Source organism: Paramormyrops kingsleyae, chromosome 20 (genome assembly GCF_048594095.1).
Source record: "Paramormyrops kingsleyae isolate MSU_618 chromosome 20, PKINGS_0.4, whole genome shotgun sequence".
NCBI classification, from domain to species: Eukaryota; Metazoa; Chordata; class Actinopteri; order Osteoglossiformes; family Mormyridae; genus Paramormyrops; species Paramormyrops kingsleyae.
Window position 1 is genome coordinate 6,503,563 of NC_132816.1, and position 14,359 is coordinate 6,517,921.

Here is a 14,359-nt window from a genome sequence, read left to right on the forward strand (position 1 = left end):
CCCTCCTGACCCCGGGGTGGGCCGGCCCAGTGGTTCCCACTTGATTTATGTCCCCCAGATTTCACCGCCGTTGGATATTTCCATTTCATCTTTTGAAGGGGGGAATTAGTAGACCTTTCAGGAAACAATAGAGGCACTACTCTTTTCAGGCAGGGAGGGAAAAAAAAGAAAAAATGGGGGGGGGGGGTTGAAAGAAGAGGGGGGTGGTTGAGAGAAGGAGGAAAGAAAGAGTAAAAAGGCGGAACGGAGGAGATGCGCTCATGCAGGCCAGCGCCGGTGTCGTTAATCGCTATTGTAGAAGTCTTTCCCTTTTGTCATCCGAACGGTACCTGCTTTTAATTTTTTTCTAGAAATGTCTGCTCTCTGTGAGAAAAGTCCTGTCCCAACGTGATTTAAAACAAGCAGGAAATAAATGTTCTTACAGGGCGAATGAGAGAATGTCTGGAGTTTTTATCACGACCAGGTCACGCTGCCGGGGGGGGGTCGCAGCGAGGCGATCTTTTTACTGCTCCCCCCGACTCGATGCGAGGCCGGGGTCAGCGCGGGGTCAGCGGCGGTGGTCTAGCCAGCGACCGTGCCCTGCGATCCAGCCCTTGTGTTCACTTCTCCTTTCGGCGTGGCTGGGCCGGCCGCTCCCTGAGTCCTGTGGTCTGGATGGACGTGTTAAGGCCCCCAACAAAGGACAGGCGGCACACAATGCTGGGACCTTGGGCGGAGGGGGGCCAAAGCAGCCAAGCTTAAGCCTCGTCGTCCATTAGGAGTAAAAGTTCACCCCTGTGCGACCCCCCCCACCGCCACCCCCCGCCCGCGCGCCCCTACTTCCCAAAGAGGCACAAAGAGCTCGGCTGTGCCTCTGGCCTCGGACAATGGAGGCACTTTGTGAACAAAACGCCTCTAGTGGGGCAAAAACACAGCACTCGTGACGTCCGCCACTAGAAACGTGCAAAATAAAGAAAAAACACACGCGTGTGCAGACGGAATGGCTCAGGTTATCATTTAATTAAAGCCACCCAGACATGGGAGAGGGCGCAGACTAATGGGCGGAGCCCCCCCCTCCGCCATCGCTGTCCCGCGGGAGCCCCTGCGTACGCTCTGCCACGGGCTGATCGCCGTTTCACCCGACCCGAGAAAGCACTTCCTTTTAAAGCATGGAAACGATGGCGGCAGAGTGTGCCAGCATTCTGCCTGTGCCCAGTGCTCATTACACACTCGCACACACACACACACAAAGACACACACACACACGCACACACAGACACACACACACACACAAAGACACACACACAGACACGCACAGACACACAGACACACACAGACACACGCACACACACAGACACACACAGACACACACACACAGACACACACACACGAACACACAGACACACACACACACACAAAGACACACACACAGACACGCACAGACACACAGACACACGCACACACACAGACACACACAGACACACACACACACAGACACACACAGACATGCACCCACACGCACAGTTGTACCTCGACCGGCACGTGAAATGGGCAATTAAAACCAAGAAATCTCCTTTTTCATCAGCTGCTTGTGTTGCGTGACAAATAAGGGGATCATTTAATAAAAATCTCTGGAAAGATCGAGATCGGAGATAGAGGAGCCTCTCATCTATCTAAATGCATATGAGCCCCCATGTCCCTCTATCCGCAGCCTGTACCCACACACCCCCCTGCCCCATACGCACACACACACACACACACACACACACACACACACAGAACAACACGGACAAAAATACCAGGACAAAAATGCACACACAAATCCTCACATACTCACATGCAAAACCAACCACAGCAGATTTACAGTATATGATGAATACACAACTTGTTCACTATGTAAATCAGCAGACAAGCTGGATTCTCATCTTTATGACACAGCCTACAGGTCTGGACTGTTTCTGTGTCCATACCACCCATCGGCACACCCGGCTTCGTAAAACCAGACCCCCCACCCCAGGAGCACAAATCCAGCGTGCCCCCCCGCACATGAGGAGGGCATCTGGGCGGGCATTTTTAATCACGCGTGGCGAAGCCAAGGTTATATACAGTTGCATCGTCGGGAACTGGGCTCAAAGTCAGGAAATGTCATCTTGGCTTCCCCTCGCCACAGTGCCCCCCCCCCAGCCCCCCACCCCATGTCATTTGCAGGTCAGTCCCTCAGCCCTAGATGTGTTTAAATAAACTCGTCCAGCTGTTTGCTGCGAAAATTCCATTCACACAAGCCTCCATCCCGTCCCCCAATCCCCCCCCCCCAATGCCCCATGCACCCTAATCAGCATGCGGTTTGCTGCTCGCACCCGCGCAGAGCCATCGCCCCGCACGGCGCACTTTATTGCAATTATCACTAATGCGCAGCAGAGTCCAGGCCGCAGTGGGCGTCTCTCGCACGCGCCATGCTCAGGCTGTGACGGTAACGCGCTCCGCATGCACGCGCGTCTGTTACCGTCAAACGCGGGACGTTCTGGGTGACTTTACCTTTCCCGTTTTTCTGTAGCTCTAGCGATCGCCGGCTGCTTCATACAGCTTCACATAAAAAAGCCAAGACAACCGCTAACTTTGTAATGAGCATGTGCGAAGAGGCGGGGGGGGGCTCAGCCCAGGAACAGGGCAGGGGAGAAAGTGGCACACGGAGGGCTCGGTTATACACCCCCCACGCCCCCCCATCAAGACGCATGACAGACTCCTCTGCGCTGGCTCCTCCCACCTCCAGTCTGTACCTCCCTTCCCAGTGACTCCCTGCTCTGTGTCTCCGCACAGCTCCTGCTCCTCCTTCCTCTGGGGAGGGTGAGGACAGCTTGGGGGTCTCCGTGATCCCACAGCGGGCCGGCATTACATCAGTGGCCCCCACCCCCCAGCACCTCTCACCAAACTGAGCAGAGGAGTCCCATTAACGGGACCGTGAAGTTTTTCCTGACGGGTTGGGGGGGGGGGGGGTCACCCCAGGGACGTGGGGGGGAGGTGGGAGGGCAGACCAGTGATCCATCCGGCACCTCGTACTCCGGACCTTCCCTGGACGCGGCCTGAGCAGTCACACACACACACACACACACACACACACACACACACACACACTTGCTATATAAACACGTGCAATTCCATGTGCGTGCATGAATGTATATCAGTATAAATATTTGTGTATAGTCTTTACCCTCTATCTTGGATCATTTAAAATAAACTTGAACATACAACATTCTAGGTTTTATCTTATCTTGTTTGCCTGCCATTGTTGTTAATATGCTTGCGTGAGAGAGAGAGAGAGAGAGAGAGAGAGAGACGAGGCCTGATCTCTCCAAAATAAGCTGCCATGAAGTCATGTTTGGCAGTGCTTGCAGCAATTTAGTGAGCGCCCCCACCCCGCCCCCCCCGGGGGCCCGGCCACCATACTTCGCTGCCAGAGATGACACTGCGGCTGAGCTTAGGCCCGTATGGCAGACACCCCTGGAAACTGCGCAGTCAGCGCAGGCCCTGTCCGGGACGCATGTGTCAGGGGGCCTATAATGCAGCCCCCCGCCAAGACACGTTTGACCTGTGATATGCCCCCTCATTGATATGCCCCTCTGTGATATGCCCCCTCTGTGATATGCCCCCTCTGTGATATGCCCCCTCTGGATGTGCCACCCGTCTGTCCGCCCGCTTAAATCTGTCATTAAGCGCTTTCCGGGCTTTGCCACGTTTGGACCCCTTCTCTCCCGTCCCCGGACCTCGGCGGGAACGTTACGGTGACATCGTCCTTCAGCTATGTCCGCTAGCATTCAGGTTTCGTGAAGAGACAGCACCTCCACATTCCACATGCTCCGCCGGCAAGGTCAGGCCCCACGTGGTGGAGAGCCCGGGAAAGCGGGCCGGGCCGGCCGGACGGACATGTTGAAATGCAAATGATTATAAAGATAAAAGACGAATCAGCCTCTTTAAGGGAGACCACTCCCACTTCCAGGGATTATTCCAGGGAAGCTTCGGTCTCACCGACGTCACTCGGAGTTCATGCTTCAATATCCATTCTGTCAGTCTTCTTACAATCTCACTGGGCTCAGTGGCACCTACCCAGAGCCTAGGCCCCTCTCTGACCTGGGGCCCCTGCACATCCACTACCCTCTCTGACCTGGGGCCCCAGCACATCCACTACCCTCTCTGAGCCGGGGCCCCTGTACATTCGGTCCCCTCTCTGACCTGGGGCCCCAGCACATCCACTACCCTCTCTGAGCCGGGGCCCCTGTACATTCGGTCCCCTCTCTGACCTGGGGCCCCTGCACATCCACTACCCTCTCTGAGCCGGGGCCCCTGCACATCCAGTCCACTCTCTGACCTGGGGCCCCAGCACATCCACTACCCTCTCTGAGCCAGGGCCCCTGTACATTCGGTCCCCTCTCTGACCTGGGGCCCCTGCACATCCACTACCCTCTCTGACCTGGGGCCCCTGTACATCCACTACCCTCTCTGAGCCGGGGCCCCTGCACGTCCAGTCCACTCTCTGACCTGGGGCCCCAGCACATCCACTACCCTCTCTGAGCCGGGGCCCCTGTACATTCGGTCCCCTCTCTGACCTGGGGCCCCTGTACATCCACTACCCTCTCTGAGCCGGGGCCCCTGCACGTCCAGTCCACTCTCTGAGCCGGGGCCCCTGTACATTCGGTCCCCTCTCTGACCTGGGGCCCCTGCACATCCACTACCCTCTCTGACCTGGGGCCCCTGTACATCCACTACCCTCTCTGAGCCGGGGCCCCTGCACGTCCAGTCCACTCTCTGAGCCGGTACCCCTGCACATCCAGTCCACTCTCTGACCTGGGGCCCCAGCACATCCACTACCCTCTCTGAGCCGGGGCCCCTGCACGTCGACTCTCCTCTCTGAGCCGGGGCCCCTGCACGTCGACTCTCCTCTCTGAGCCGGGGCCCCTGCACGTCGACTCTCCTCTCTGAGCCGGGGCCCCTGCATGTCCGATCCCCTCTCTGAGCCGGGGCCCCTGCATGTCCGATCCCCTCTCTGAGCCGGGGCCCCTGCATGTCCGATCCCCTCTCTGAGCCGGGGCTCCTGCACGTCGACTCTCCTCTCTGAGCCGGGGCCCCCACACATCTAGGCTGGCAGGATGTTGCATCATGACCCAGTTCATATGGATCAGTACTGATCAGGTCTCCAATCTGCTCCTACTGCTTTTAGGACCTTCGTAAAAGCTGCCTTATCAATGAAACAATCAATCGTCGATGTTTAAACACCATCTTTAAGGGGGATTATTAAATTCCACCAGGAAGTGCAGAATGGACACCAGGCAAGAGCTGATGATCTCTCATTGATTTCAGATGCCCAGGAGCTTTATAGAGTTCTCTCTTTCTGCTGGATCGCCCTCCCTCTCTCTCTCTCTCTCCCTCTCTCTCCTTCCTTCCCTCTCTCTCTCCCTCCATTTCCCCTTTCCGTGCATCACGTCTGTGTGTGAGTCCATTCCACGCTGGCCAGTGAGTGCTTTTGATATATGGGTAGCAGGTGTTTCTGGGATCGAGGAACAGGATGAGTGACCAAAAGGCTGGGGGGTAAAACCCCAGGGGGTGGGGGGAGGAGGGGGGGTTGAGGGACTCCCAGAAGCGTGACATGTTGACTGAATCCGCAAAGCCTCCCCAGATGAAGGAATCTGTTACGCAAACACATAAACCTGTTTTGGACGGAAGCTACCAGCCTGTCCTCTCACTGGATGCTGAGATGTTACAGTCACTTAGGTTCTGAGTCTATAATACCTCCTGGGTTCTCTGACAATTCTGCCCCTTGGGTTCTGCGTCCCAGTTGTCCTGTCCTAGTTCTTCTCCAACTGTGAGGTTCTGATCCACTTTCCTGACAGCGTAGGTCCAGGAGAGCAGAACCAGCACAACGGACCCTTCAAGCTGACCCCTACCATTCTTTGAACTTCCTTGATCAAGGTAACAAATCTGGACAGATATATCCAGCTGTCCAAAGAGCAGCGTTGGATGCTTAAACAAAACCACCTGCATTTGACTCTAATTTAAATGTCCGCCCTCAGTTTTTGCTGTGTGTCTATTTCAGACCCGTGAGATCCACGCACAATTCTGCACACGATTCGAATCTTAACCATCAAAAACCTCCAAAAGGGAGCCTGGCCAATGGGGAGCTTAAATCTGTACCGGGGGCTTCCAGCGCTATCGTGTTCAGAGTTAATCTTCCATGACCCCCCGAGAGGCAGTGCTGGGCGTCCGCGGTGCAGCGCTCACTACACCCTCATGTTTACACACACCGTCAGCCCGGTCCAACAGCTGACGTCCCCTTATCGGCGCTGATAAGACGCGGGCAATTATGCAACCGCTCAGTCACTGCTTTTCTGTTTTGATTCCCTCTCTCTCTGTTTCTCTCTCACTCACATCTGTACTCGACTCCTCACTGTCACAGCAAGAGTCCCTGATTTCCAGTGGGAAAATTCCCATAAGCCTGTGCTCTGGCAGTGTCGCTGGCTGCTGAACATTCTGGCGCTTGCGTGCTGCCGTAACTGAAATCATGCCTTTTTCTGATCATTTATTCATTATATCATATCACCTGTCTTCGTTGGCAACGTACAGGAAGCATTCCTGTCCAAGTGCCCCACCTAGGGACCTCTGGCTTTGAGCTCTAAGCAGTTACCAGTGTTTTTCTACATGTTACCAAAATACTAAGTTTTCCGGAATACTGTCCCCTCATCTGTGAGTGATAGTCGTATTTACATTTGATTACTAAATCTCTAAAAAGCCCCCAAAAGATAAGCGAAACCTTTACTGATGCTGTGTTCAGCACACCTGCTTAAGTAACAAGGACTATTTTGGTTGCCTCACATTCTATGCACAGAATGAGAAAAACAAGTGCCTGGATTAAGTACACTTCTAGTTACTCAATATCTATGTTTTTCATTTAGGCAGAAAACTAAGCTTGGTGGGTCACTTCAGAGATAAACAAGACATAAGACACTAAGTACACAAGTACAACCAGAGTCACTGTCACTTAAGGTCACCGCAACAGACCTTGGTAAAGAGCAACAGGATATTATAGTCTAGACACATAACCTAAAAAGTGTATGTAGCATTCAGTATATGCATATTGTAGCCCAGTCGTTAAGTCTTTTAAGTACTTACAGTGAAAATAATCATACAGATTTATCTGTGACAAGCTGATAATATATGGAAGTGCATTAGAGTAGGAGCTGAGGGATATGGTGACTTTGCAGCTGAGGCAATCGATCTCCCTCAGGCTTCAGTCAGGTCACAGAAATTGATAACCTCGGGATAGAGACCTCACGCCCTGATAACGGCAGCAATACCCTGTAAATGAATCCCACAAAGCCGTATGATGCCGTATGTATGACGCCTGTGCACCAAACTGAAGGGGCAGGATCGTGCCGACACCAGTCACCTCTTTCTGTGTCTCTTCTCTGTAATAGCCTGTGATATATCTGAGATCTCTGCCCTTTAGCCTTCTGGCCTGCGAGGGTAACGGGCTGGGTTTCTTATCATACGTAGACGTTTGGGGGGGGGACGACTACATCAAGGCACAATCTATACAGCAAAATGGATTAGGGCGTGTAATCAGAGACTCAGCAATATTAATCTCTGGCACTTATTGAATGAGAGACAGAGGGGAGAGCAGGGTGATTGTGGGTAGGGGCTGCAGAGGTGGGGGGCAGCGGTAAGGACTTTCATGTCATGGCTGGCAACCTTGCAGAGGAGAGAAACTCACTTCTGAGCACATCAAACACTCTGCACCCCCCCCCCCCCCGCGGCCCCCGCACCTGCCAGAGAGGCCCAGGTAATTAATGAGCCAGGCCCAGTAACATCTGGGATGCACTTATGTCACGAGTACAGGGCTATGGGTTCAAAACAGGGCACCGATTAGACTGTCCATTCCACACAGAAGTGGACTGCTAGTCAGGGAACCTAGTTAGGCGCCCTATTAAAGGGACCAATTTACAGCAAAATCCAGCAACTCATCTAGCGTTTTGCTCAGATTTTACATAATCCACAGTCAACTATTTCAGAGTACAAATCATTTAAAGGGGAGGTTTTAAGGACAAGGTGTTTAGTTGGTCAGGAATGTGTAACCATGTATATAAAAACATCAGACTCAATAACGGGAAGAAAATCTAATACCAACCCCCCCCAGCTAATTGATTTCTAGGGGAGTAGGCAGAGGGAGCATAGTGTTGAGAATTTTTTATTCTAGGGGGGGGGGGGGGTATTAATTTATATCATTATGGGATGGGTTACCTAGAGGCTGAGGGATTGATTGCATGTAAACACCTAAGCGGACCAACTTACCAATTGTTCACTTGTAGGATAGTGAGCCCTGTATCTTGTGCTAGCTGCTTCTTCTGTTCTTCTGAGGGGTATGGGTGCTGGAGGTAGAATAATGGGGGGGGGGGGGGGACGACATAAACACCACAATTAATTAACAATATCGCTGATAAATGCAAGAGTGAGATTTTCCTTTTCTGCTGGAAAAAAAAAAAACAGGGCCGCAGATGAGTCTCCAAGCGACCGTTAATTAGCTTAAGAAGCGAGGTGTCTCCTTGTCTTAGACTCATTAATGAAATATGAGATGGCATAATTAATGGCTGCGAAAAGGCGAGCCAATTATAAAGTTAAGTGAAACAGCTACATTAATTAGGGCTCTGTGCTGTGCAACCACACCAAAATTTACTCTCGCCGGGTCCAACTCAGCCCCCACTTAGCCAGAGTCCTTGATGGAGAATTTCAGCTTAACATCGACTCACCCAGGAAAGAGAAGATGGAGGTAGCTGGCTTTAGAAAGCTTGTTACTACCAGTCTGCCATATTAATACAAGTCTGTGCTTATCATTCACCTTCTGTAATTTCTTTTACAATAAGATCGTGTCAAACCAGATCACTTTTTCTGTCACTTCACTGGACACTACATAGGGTGCAGGTGAGTGAAACACACGACAGCAGAAGGGAACTGGGAGAGTGAAAAAATTGTGTCTATAAAGCACAACAATAACTGTGTGAAAGGTTCGACCTCAGCTCAAACCACAGGGAAGATTCAGGGGTCCGCGGAGCACAGAGAGGGATGTAGGACAGGGAACAGAGTCACATGGGGTCAAGAGAGTTCGACTTCGTTGCCGCCCCCCCAGCAGTCCTCCAAAGGGACGGGTCAGTGGTCGGGCCCCTCACTGTGTCGCCTGTGGCCTTCCGGGGGCCCCTGCCATTTATAAGGCCATTATCTCATCAGAGAGGCCGGGGATTAGTGGGGGAGGGGGGGAATGGGACAGGGGAACCAGAGATATGAGTGGCCGCCAGAGAAGGTGGGGGGGGGGGTCACATCGCAGCAGGGCAGTACAAATAAGCACTGACGCTACAGCCATGGCGTTGCAGCACCTATCGTGATGCGGGCGTGGGGGGGGGGGGGATGGGTTAGGTTGACCCTGCATGCTGCGTAACAAACCAACGCTACAGTATATCTACATGGTACCACAGGAATACTGTTTACAAACTGAGAAGCTGATCAGAACTGACCGTCAAGGCCACTAAAAGGCAATGTGAACATCTACAGGGTCAAAGGTCAGCTTAGCATTCCTAATACAGACAGGATGGCTATTCCGCTGCAAGGGTCTGGCAGCTAGAATTTACTGCTAAGATGGATGGATGCATAGACAGACAGATAGATAGATAGATAGATAGATAGATAGATAGATAGATAGATAGATATGCAAGCAGCAATGCAGGCAGGCAGACGTAAAAAGGAAAGAAAGAAAGAAAGAAAGGAAGAAAGAAAAAAGAATTCTTGAAAAGAGTATTTAAAAAGAAGTTTGCCAAAAACAGTTTCAAAATTTTACGGGAGGTGGGGGGGGCGTCGATGAGAGGGGAGAGATTTTCCGTGTGACCCCCCCCCCCCCCCGTGTGACCCCCCCCCCCCGTGTGACCCCCCCCCATAGGCACCTGCCCAAACTGTCTCTGTATTGTTATTTATATTTAATTTTCGACATGTCGCCTCCGGTTTCTCCGCTCTACGGATTGGCGCCTGCGCATCGGAGCTCGCCAGCACGACCGGGGGCCCCGTCTACCCATCCGCCCGTCTACCCGTCCGCCCATTCGCCCATTCGCCCATTCGCCCGTCCGCCCGTCCGCCCGTCTGCCGACGGGGTCGTTTTTATCAATCCGCAATAATGAGGCTTGTGTTGGGAGCGAGAAGGAAAAAACGGCTGTTAAAAAATGTGGGCAAACAGCATTCCTGGGACTGGGCTTATTCCGAGTCATCTGACCCGTCGCCCGGCTCCAAGCGCTGCAGACGGCTCCTGAAATATAATTGTCCTAATCGCAAGAAAGTCATACATCCCCCCCCTCCCCGCCTTTGGCGATAAATATGTATCTGTATCCTATTCTTCCAGCTGGCCTGGGTGGGTGGGGGGGGGGCATGAGCTAAAAATACAGGGGTAAACAAACACACAGGGGGGCTGGACGTCGGAAATGGGAGAGTGTCGTGACCAGGGTGGGGTGTGCAGATAAAGAGCAATGCCCCCCAGCCCCCCCACCCCACTCAGAGCATGCGGTCAGATGCCGACGTACAAACAGAGATGGTTGTTCCTCTTTTTTTTCTTTTTCTTCGTTTTCTCTTTTTTTCCCACGGCCAGAAAGCCGACCTTGCTTTTCTCCCTGCCGTATAATTTACAGGCTTTATCAAATTTCGAATACACGGGCTGTATTTCAGAAACCCTGACAGAAATACAACGGGAACCAGACCGAGTCTGACTGTGGAAAAGCTTGGCCGTCTCTACTTCCTCTTCCATCCATCCATTCATCCATCCTTCCATCCTCCCTGGCCTCTTACTGAGTACAGAGGTCCCGTCGGGGTGCCAGTCCATCACAGAGCAGCACAGAGACACAGGCTCACCTAACTCACCGTCTTTAGACCACAGGAGGAATATATAGGGACAACCCAAACTCAGAGCAGGGGGGGGAAACAAACCCCCCAGAGGTGTAAGGCCACAGTGCTGACCCTCGAGCCGCACGGACAGATGGTGTGGAAGGGCAGTCACCGCATTGCAAGGCGGTATTTTCGTTTTTTATATTCAGAAGCAAGATGAATGAAGGAGTTGCAGTGACTGACCTGACAGCTTAGCACCTCCAAGAGTGCCTTTGAGCTCTGAACCAATCAGAGAGCGGCGTTGTGTTTTGATGTGATGTCACAATTGCATGCTTCCAGCACAATGCCTTGGCCACAAAGCCACCTCTGAAGCAGGCTCGAAAAGTTTTTCGCATAATTTTTTTGGAATTATTTTTTTTTTGTCCGGCCACTATCCAGCCCACCTTCCCCGCGGCCCACCTTCCCCGCGGCCCACCTTCCCCGCGGCCCGCCCGCCACGCCCTCGCCTCCGCACTCTGTCCTACCCACTAGCCCCAGAGGCTTATCACCCCTGAGTTTCAACCTCCCGTAAACACGGGAAGGGGTCTGCATCCCATAATGATACCGGGAACGGTGTGCTGGGTGCAGAGGAGCAGATGCGGCGACAGCGAGAGCGTGGCTTTGGAAACGAGACCTCATCCAGAGCCAAACTGACAACCCTCTGCGGAAAAACAGCCATCGTTTGCTGGGGACCTCGATCCATGAAAACAGAGCCCATGGAAACCGCAGGCTTAGTCTGAGCAGGTCTCAGAACTGCACCTAATCCTGGAACCGTGTCCCGTTACAGAAAGGGGGAGGCTGCAACCACGGCGAGACCTCCGGTCTTTGCTCTGCAGAAACTTAGCAAAAGCCTAGGTTTCCAACCTGTTAGCGCAGGGGGGGGGGGGGGGGGTCTTTATCGGGGCCTCGCAGACACGAAGCAGCGCTTCACGTTCACTTGGGTGCGCCATGCTTCACCTTTGTTTCTATAACAACGCCAACGTGGCAACACTTAGAGGAGGAGGCTGTTTTGTGTGTGTGTGTGTGTGTGTGTGTGTGGGGGGGGGGGGGGGGGGGGTTCACTGCTCGCCCTGCAGCTGAGTAACAAGTCCTGGGGGTCCCTGCACACGCTTGAAGCAGCATGCCGCCGCCACACTTCGCCCCCTGGTAGGTACACAATCCAATAACAGATCTCGTTTAACAGTGATTACAGCGGCTCCCCAGTATGTGGGGGGCCCCGGCTCCGAACAGGGCTCCCTTATCGAGCAGCCCTCTATTAGATTTCCACCCCACACATGTGTGATTGGATGTGCGGGCGCGTGAGTTCCCCCCCCTACAGTTTCGGTAGTTCCACACCCAGAACGCCGGAAAGACACTTCCTCTTACGTCAGACGTCAGGGAGCCAAGCTTCCAGCCCGATCTGCCTGGAGATGGCATTTCCAAAGAGGGGTAACGAAGGCGTGAAATTCAGGAACATCCCGTAACCCCTTTCAGGCATTTTCGATATAATGGAGAATTCCCATCATCAGTCAGAGGCTTAATTTCATAATGGAAGTAAAATAAACGGAAAACGTTAGTGCTACCTGACAAGAAGGACGTGGATGCCACAATCTCAGATACCCACAATTCCTTGCACAGAAGACTTCACGGTCAGAAATACACGCCTCATCTTTCTGCCTTCATGTGTGTCAAGGCTTGAGTTTGACACAGCAGCAATGTCCCCCCGGTCCCCCCCTGCCTCCCTCTTCACTTCCTGTTGTCCGGCACACAGCGGAGTGCTCAGGCCCCGGGTCGGTGTCAGCGATAACGTGACGGCACCACCTCTTTCACTCCTGCCCTCATGACCTCCCCCGAAACAAACACGGCCGTCGATCCTCCCTTTTACTTTGGTCTGGTTCTCCCTTTTACTTTCCCAACGCTGTATAACTAACAGGGCCGCAGAGAAGACAGCGCCACTGACTGGTGACATGTGGTATGGGCTCCTCAAATTCGCAGGTGAGCGGAAGGTAGCATTTAGGTTTGCTGGTGGTGAGGAGGGCGAGGGTGGGCCTTCACCTCTTCATTAAAATCCTGAGCAGGCCTTCCCCATTTGCAGACATTCCGCCACAAGCCGTTTCCTCCGCAGCCAGCCTCCGGTACTCTCTCGTCAGGGGGCACTGAGCTAAGCCCAAGGCCAATCCTGTAAACATGATGATTATTTCCTCTTCCTATCTGTTACTAATGGCTCAATCACAGGCCCATAGCACTTCCGGCATCCTCTATATCACCAGCAGCCTCCGATGAATCGCTATATATCTTTGCATAAATGGACTCTTTTTTTAATACTAAGACCTATTTTTCGTCCAAGCGCAAACGGCGTTTTACATCACTGAAAATAGAGCTTTTGTAAAACCCCGTCCAGGGTGAAGACTTTCAGAAACTCCATTTTCAGTGTCGGTTTGTAGTGTTTTTGGCTTCTAACGTCAGCTTGTGCACCACTGTCAACTCTGTTTGACGTCAGAGCGTGCGCCGTTCGCTGTTTACATTAGCTGTTTTTACCGTAGCTGAACTGGCCATAAGGCTTCTGATTGGCCAAAATGACTTTATTATTTATAGTTATATCATCCCCTGTTGGTTTGACGTGCTCTTGACAGCACGTTTTAGTGCTTTCGTGCGGATGGAGATTCTTTTTAATAACGGAGGAGGAAAAACACCTTTTTAAAAAATACCCGTGTACGTGTAGACAAGGCCTAAGAAAGATTCTCGTTCCACACTAGATTACCTTCATATCTGTTAAAAATACCGAACAGTCACTTCCGACAAGGCGGATATAAAGGAAAAAGGGATGTTTGATTTGATTTTTGAATTATCAAATATGAAATGTATTCTAACGAGAAAATTCCGGAACCTCCATCAGACGCCTTGCTCACACCTTGGAACATCCAACAGGCAGCTTTACAAAGGCAGTACAATATTTCCCATATGTTGGGGGGGGTGGACACCTGCCGAAGTTGCAACCTCACTCTTTCCTGTGGCACCTCACCATGCGCCGTTTCACGGGGCCATTCTCACAGAGAGTGAGATTCACCCGGAAACACTGAACGGCCAATCCAAGAACGCTTTCGGTTTGGCCCAAAGTCTCATTAATCCCCCCTCTCCCTGGCCCGGCCCCCTACCCCCACAGGCAGCCCAATAAGCGCTGACCGTCAGGGCCGCTTATAACTCGGCCTCAATCCCTTTTTCGGTATGGCTCTTAAATAAACAGGATTAGAATACGAGTTTACCGCGACTCTCGGTTTCGCGGCTTGAATTAGCGCTGATTTCGCCAGAAACCCGACGCAAGCAGTCCCGGGTCGCGCCTTTGGCATGTGCGCACACACACCCTGGGAGGGCCCCCCCTTCGGGCAGGCGACGCCAGGGTCACTGCGTGTAATTTAATAGGAAATCCCATAAGTCATTATTTCAAAACATCTCCTGCTGATGG

At 52.5% G+C, this 14,359-nt stretch overlaps 1 protein-coding gene across 2 annotated transcripts in view; it reads right to left on the minus strand.

Annotated features, from left to right (window-relative positions):
* Positions 1 to 14,359, minus strand: part of meis1a (Meis homeobox 1 a) — a 56,281-nt gene that overhangs the window by 8,183 nt on the left and 33,739 nt on the right. For both annotated transcript variants that reach the window (XM_023824908.2, XM_023824909.2), the window contains exon 9: positions 8,317 to 8,393. In XM_023824908.2, the coding sequence (XP_023680676.1) occupies positions 8,317 to 8,393 (77 nt within the window). The remainder of the gene's footprint in view (positions 1 to 8,316; positions 8,394 to 14,359) is intronic.